Below are 7503 nucleotides of genomic sequence, written 5' to 3'. Positions count from 1 at the left end.
TATTTAAGCAACATTACAATATGTTAACATACAGGCGCGCTTGATTTGCACATCACTTGGAGCCTCTGAGTAGTAGCCTCATTTCCATTTGAAACCTCTTCTTCATTAGAGATGGAGTTATTGTATTCTATGTTTATGTTTTTGTTATTACAGTTGTTACTCTACTTTTTTAATACTGTTAATACAATATGTGTTTGTGTTAACCATTGTTCTTACTCTCTTAATATGTTTACATTTGTATGTACTGTTGTATCAGTGTTTAAGGACGTTAACAAAGTTTAAGTGCCGTAAATCCTATAAAAACATGCCTAGGGTTTATTTAAATAGGTATTTCTATATCACGGATTTTCACTAATTGTGGGGAAGTCTGGAACCAAACCCGTGATAGAAGTGATTACTGTAACAAGGTTAATTTTAATAATAAAATAATTCCGTTAATGGCATTGCTGTAATCATAATAGAATTACAATTCAATATATTTTTTATAAAAATAATTTGAATCAATCTATTTTAAGAGAAATTAATGGCTAAATTAATTTAAAGAAAATATTACTGGTACATAGAGGAAGGACTCTTGATAGTAATTCACGGGTGTAAAACTCAAGGCCCAGGGGCCAGATCTGGCCTGCCACCTCATTTTATGTAGTCTACTAAAGCCAATAAAGTGTGTTTGCTTCATGTTTCTTGCTAATGTTTGCAGTAAATCTTATCAAAATTGCATTTTTCCCCTTCACACAAACCAGTTTTACAAACATTTAGTTTCACCAAATCTCCTCTTAATAAAACGGACAATAGTTGCACATTAAAATATTAGCTTGCCACTATGACTCCATGACTTCTGGTTTCAAATTTAATTTGTAAAAAAATATGACATTCAAATGCCAGGGCAACTGTGAATTTGTAACACGTTGAAGTGATTAATACACTCGTATGGTTTTCAGTCATAACGACGAAAATAATTTTGACACCTGCTCGGTGTTAAAATTAGGAATTAGGAACAGTGTGTTTCTCCTCCGCCTTGAAAGTTGCACGGATGAGCAAATCGAGCGCACCGTTCACTAAACCCCGCCCCTCCATGACGGACCAGGTTTGTTCGGTTCTTGCATGTCGGAAGATGAAGGATAAAATGACAGCCACTCTCGAATGAGGTGGAAAAATGGTGGAAAAGGGAGTCCAGTGAGTGTTCACCGAAGAAACGACACGTACACCAGTGGTACAACGCACAGCTATCGTTTATTACGTAACACGCTTTTCTGGGTTGGCAGGCGGCCAGGGAGTTCGTCACAAGACCAAAACAAAAACAAAAAAAAAACCTGACGACACGCATTTTCAGAACACACGCAAGCACGCACAAATCATATTTGTGACAATAAACAATTCTTAAAATCATACTTCTACCCGAATAGTCATCTGAACGCTCGTAATCCGATTTTTAAATCCTACACAGGACAATGTTAATGTCAGACACAAATTTTGGAACGCTTAGCAAATACTTCAGACAGTTTAACGCTTTTAAAAGATGAGTTGCTTTAAATTACCACCAGGGGGTGGTGCGGTATGCCAGAAACCAATTTGGCAAAAAGATCACACCTTTCTGATTCACACAGCAATAAAACAATGAAAACTCAAACAATATATAAAGGGGGGGGGGGGGGGGGGGGGGGGGGAGTACAGAACCAGGCAGGGATACATTTTAAATTTTTGGATTCACTCAATTCAATCAGGGTGATGAAACTTTGTTTTAGTTGGAGAAATCCTCTTTGAAGCAAACACCACACAAAGACAAAAACATTTGTATATTTTAGAAAAAAAAACTATTTTTAATTAATCATGTTGAATGTTGATGGAGGATACCTTTTATGAGAAGAAGCTGTAGAGATAGGAGAACACCACGATTCCAATGATGGCGCAGCACAAAGTTATCATCATCTTTTTCTGTAGACACGGACATTTAAATATTCACGCCTTGTCAAGACACAATGCATGGGGCACACTGAGTGGGGATGAGGAGAACCGAGGGAAAGAGGTGTGCGTGTCTGTGTCTGGAAAAAGAATGACCACAGTAAGGGGGAAAAGAACTTACCTCTTCCTTCACATTTCCAATGCTTTTAAAACAAGATTCGTATGGCAATCAAGGACCCAGATAAGACGGGGATTACAAGAAAGCACCAGCTCAAACAGACATACATAGAAAACAACTTTAATTTGCATTACAATAACACTTCATTATATCTTTGATGTGTTGCCCCACAGTAACTTTACTGTTACGTATGGCATTAACAAAATATTAACCATATGTATGTAAACAATATGTAGTGGCTTTTAGATCAAGTCGGATGGTAGGAATATTTGATGCTGTGTTTTATTTATTTAGCAATTATTTGCCCATAATCATGCACTACATATAAGAAGCCGCCAGCCAGACAACCGCTTTGAATGGTATCCATTGAGTTGGTGAAACTTTATTAGCAACAAGTACAAATTTACACACATTTTGGGTACAGTGGTCACTGGTGGTACTACCTGCGGCCTTTTATAGCCCTTCGCAATAAAATCTTTGATTAAAAAGTTTTTTTTTGTTTTAAACATAATGCTGGTTTGCTTATCTGCAATGATGAGCGCAGGACTTTCTATGTGCATTTTCCAATGAAAGAACGGAGGCATACTTAGGGCTCGAGGTTGGCAACAAACAAAAGTATAACCTGACTATTCATAATAAAGTAACATTTACAACAGAGCTAAATTATAGCAACAACATGAAAGTGCTTAAACTCCCAAGAACCTTGAAATTCCCAGTACATTGTGAAATGTGTCAAAGGCTCAAAAGAAAAGCAGTCATAATAAAAGGGGGTGGGGGTGATGTGCTTCGAGCAGAAGGTCAGATCCTTAACCTGTTGGGCATTTAAAGCCATTTTCCAACACCTGAATGGTGAAATGTGTGACACTGGAGTGGCACTACATTGTGGCCCTTCACCGATTTTCTGCCTCATGTCAGGTTCAGTCTTGGGTCATTATTTGAGGCAGAACAAACCGTCTTTACATTCAGAGAATTAAGGTCAAAATTGCTCTCGATCACACGCCTCCTCGACTTTCTCGTTCCTCCAGATGTTCAACCCGATATTGAATGAGATGTACATGCGGTACAGAGCGCTATTAAGTCTTTTCTTTGGTTTGCACATGGGTGACGGATGGAATGAAGATGATCATGATGACTGTGGTCCTGCTATAGAGTCTGTGAGAGGATGATGGCGAGAAGGATGATAACAAGCACTGCACAGATGACACCAATAATGATCGTCTTCTACAAAGAGGGAGAACACACATTTGCGCGAGGTAAAAAAAAAATAATAATAATAATAAATACATAAAAATCGACTTGCACTGGAGGGGAAACACACGTCGCCACTTTGTTTGTTTGCTCCACTAAGTGAGAGAAAACACCCACCCACAGCAGTCACACCCAAAACACATACAGTAAGTTCTCGACACACAAAGCCTTAGTGGGAGATCAAACCCATGAAAAGCCACCCCCCCCCCCCCCCCACCCTTTTGTGAGAGGTTATTTGCTCCAGAGTTACTCACCCTTAGCAACCGTATTACTCAAACTTCTCGTCAGCTGTACGTCAGGCCCACTGACAACCCGATTATGAGAGCTAGCATGACCAGCAAGATCAGAACAATCACCACTACATGCGCCAATCTCTGTTGGGAAGTACAGTTAAGACACCTTTTCGCCATCCAGCATGACTGTTATTTGTGTATGTAACTACTGTAATGTTTTTTGGTGATGGTACATTTGACATACCGTATTTCCTCAAACAGTAGCCTCCATTCTAATAGACGGCGTGCCTCAATTGGCGGTAATCAAACAAATACATAACTCCTTTTTGGAGGTGCCACCGGGAAATTAAATTAAATATAGGCTGAACATGATTTGCAAATCATTGTATTCTGTTTTTATTTATGTTTAACACAACGCCCCAACTTCATTGGAATTGGGGTTGTACATACAGTGGGTATGGAAAGTATTCAGTCCCCCTGAAATTAGTTATATTGCAGCCATTTGCTAAAATCATAAGTTAATTTATTTTTCCTCATTAATGGACACACAGCACCCCATATTGAGGGGAAAAAATTTAATTGTTGAATTTTTTGCACATTTATTAAAAAAAAAAAAACTGAAATATCACACAGCCATAAGTATTCAGACCCTTTGCTGTGACACTGACTCATTTAACTGGGATGCTGTCCATTTGTTCTGATCATCCTTGAGGTGGTTCTACACCTTCATTGAAGTCCACCTGTGTTTGATTATACTGATTGGACTTAATTAGGAAAGCCACACACCTGTCTATATACGACCTTACAGCTCACAGTGCATGTCAGAGCAAATGAGAATCATGAGGTCAAAGGAACTGCCTGAAGAAATCAGGGACAGAATTGTGGCAAGGCACAGATCTGGCCAAGGTTACAAAAAAAAAAGTTCTGCTGCACCTAAGGTTCCTAAGAGCACAGTGGCCTGCATAATCCTAAAATGGAAGACGTTTGGGAAGACCAGAACACTTCCTAGAGCTGGCTGTCCAGCCAAACCGAGCAATCTGAGGACAAGAGTCTTGGTGAGAGAGGTAAAGAAGAACCTAAAGATCACTGTGGCTGAGCTCCAGAGATGCAGTCGGGAGATGGGAGAAAGTTCAGCGGTGCAAAATTGTCCAGGATCAGTTGGAAAAAACAGACAACAAAAATATCTAAGTAATTATATACTATTGTAGCTTCAATAAACATCTGATCCCAAACTTGATGTACTCTGCAGCTGAGTAAATAGACAACCCTGGCAACCCTATGAGGAAATACGGTATTGAAAAAAATACAGTCATAAACTCAAACCACCAATAAGAGTGAGTGTAATCATAAATTGAAGTCAACAAAAGAAAGTGGGTCAATTCCACAAGATGAACTTTGAGATTTTGTTGCTCTTTCTTCCCACAGAACTACACAGTCCATTTCAAAACTCCCATCCGAGTATGTTATCAACATCAAATACATTTCATTTTCGGCCAAAATCTACATTAATGTGTTAGAATAAACATGGCTAATGTTGACTAAAGCAATCAATCAATTGTTTTAACCGAAGTTGACTTACCTTCACAGGTCAATACAAACTCTTTAAACACACAAGCTCACAGAGAAATACAAGTGTAGAAAATAGTGTGTGTGTGTTGTAGATAAGTGTGGTCTAGTTCTGCAGTGGCTGGGGTGGTGGGATCAAAGAGGAAAAGGTAGGATTACAGTGAGTCCGGGGAAGGGTACTGATATCCCAAAAGCATGCTTCAAGAAGAATTTGGCTTCTATGCTTTTTTCTTGTACCGACAGGATGTTTGTGAAGGAAACTATTATAAACGGATATATGGTGACACTTTCATTAACTGCATGTATTTAATACTGTAGCACTACTCAATATTACATATAAATAATAATCTATCACCATGAGGGAAACCTATGCAAATAAACTTTGGAAGTTACAAAATTGGGAAAATGGAATGGGTTCCTAGACATGTGTCCAAGTTTGGTGGCATTTTGTTTTGGTCATGCCGCCCACTAATATTTTTGGTCATCTCAACTATAGCTAAAAAAATATTGGTAACAGCTTGGAGTGGAGTTATATACCACAACAACAAATGAATACCTCTTTGACTGAAAAGGCAGACTTTATGATATACAGTGCAGTGAAAAACTATTGGTCCCCTTCTCAAATTCTTATATTTTCACATAGTTTCCCCACTTTAATGTTTGAGATCACCAAACAAATGTAAATATCAGACAAATATATCCCAAGCGAACTTAAAATGCTGTTTTAAAATGGGGATTTTATTTATTAAGGGGAAAAAAAGTTACCTGGCCCTGTGTGAAAAAGTAATGGCCGTCTGAACCTAATAACTGGTTGGGCCATCCCTCAGCAGCAACAACTGAAATCAAGCGTTTTCTATAACTGGCAATGAGTCTTTCACATCTCTGTAGAGATATTTTGGCCCATTCTTCTTTGCAGAATTGTTTGAACTCAGCAAAAATGGAGAGTTTTCGAGCATGAACGGCGTATTTAAGGACATGCCACTCCATTTCAATCAGATTCAAGTCTGGACTTTGACAAGGGCACTCAAAAACCTTCATTTTGTTTGTTCAAGCCATTCAGAAGTTGACTTGCTTGTGTGTTTTGGATCGTTATCCTGCTGCAGAACCCAAGTGCGCTTTACCTTGAGGTCACAAACTGATGACTGAACATTCTACTTCAGGATTTTCTGTTAAAAGAGCAGTATTCATGGTTCCATCAATCACAGCAAGTTGTCCAGGTCCTGAAGGAGCTAAGCAGCCCAACACCATCACACTACAACCACCATGTTTAACTGTTGGTATGATGTTTTTTTTCTGAAATGCTGTGCTACATTTACACCAGATGTAATGGACACACACCTTCCAAAAAGCTCAACTTTCATCTCATCAGTCCATATAATATTCTCCCAAAGGTCTTAGGAATCATTCAGATTTTTTTTTTTTTTTTTTTTTTGCAAAAGGTAAGACGAGCCTTTATGTTCTTTTTGGTCAGCAGTGGTTTTCGCCTTGGAACTCTGACATGGATGCCATTTTTTCCCAGTTTCTTCCTTATTGTTGTGTCATGAACACTGACATTAACTTCGGTAAGGGAGGCCTCCAGTTCTTTATACGTTGTCCCTGAGTTCCTTTGAGTCATTGCTGTTCTCTTGGGCTAATCTTTTTGGCCGGCCACTCCTGCGAAGGTTCACCACTGTTCCATGTTTTCTCCATGTGAGGATAATGGCTCTCCCTATGGTTCGTCGGAATCCTAAAGCTTTAGACATGTCTTTTGTACCCCTTTCCAGACTGATAGATGCCAAATTATTTTATTTATCAAATGTTCTGCAATTTCTTTGGCTCGTGTCATTTTGTTGCAGCTTTTTTAGATCTTTTGTTCGACTTGACTTTGTTGGGAAAGATTCTATTTAAGTGATTTCGTGATTGAACAGGGGTGGAGGTAATCAGGCTTATGTGTGATCAGTGAAAAGTAACCAAAAATTGTGATTAGCCACAATCAATTGATGATTTCACAAGGGGGGTAATTACTTTTTCACACAGGGCCAGCTAACTGAATAGTTTTTTTTCCTTAATAAATGAAATCATTTAAAAACAGCATTTTAAGTTCATGTGGGTTATATTTCGATTCTGATATTTACATTTGTTTGAGGATCTTAAACATTAAAGTGAGGAAACTAAGCAAAAATATAAAAATTTGAGAATGGGTCCAATACTTTTTCATGGCACTGTAGCTCTTGTATTAGCTCTCATTAGCATGAGTTAATCTGAATGCTTTTTTTAAAATGACACAATTTTAGTCCTCATTCAAACAAAACAGTGTTCCGAATACCATTTTAATGCCTGACCACATTGACAACTTTAGACTTATTATGGTGCTGTATCATATGGCCGCTTTGATTT

The 7503-nt window shown here is 38.4% G+C and overlaps 1 protein-coding gene across 9 annotated transcripts in view; it reads right to left on the bottom strand.

The window, feature by feature from the left end:
* Nucleotides 1-1214: 1214 nt before the first annotated feature.
* The window catches only part of stx3b (syntaxin 3b), a 36597-nt gene continuing 30308 nt past the window's right edge, over nt 1215-7503 (bottom strand). For 4 of the 9 annotated variants that reach the window (XM_061787106.1, XM_061787108.1, XM_061787103.1 and 1 more), the window contains 2 exons: nt 3583-3702; nt 1215-3301 (listed from right to left, as the gene is read on the bottom strand). In XM_061787106.1, coding sequence (XP_061643090.1) covers nt 3613-3702 — 90 coding nt within the window. In that variant the 3' untranslated portion in view covers nt 1215-3301; nt 3583-3612. The remainder of the gene's footprint in view (nt 3302-3582; nt 3703-7503) is intronic. The other 5 variants (XM_061787110.1, XM_061787104.1, XM_061787105.1 and 2 more) reach the window with 3 other exon arrangements.

Source organism: Phyllopteryx taeniolatus, chromosome 10 (assembly GCF_024500385.1).
Source record: "Phyllopteryx taeniolatus isolate TA_2022b chromosome 10, UOR_Ptae_1.2, whole genome shotgun sequence".
NCBI lineage: Eukaryota > Metazoa > Chordata > Actinopteri > Syngnathiformes > Syngnathidae > Phyllopteryx > Phyllopteryx taeniolatus.
Note: the sequence above shows the minus strand (reverse complement) of the source record. Positions and strands in the feature narration are given on the sequence as shown.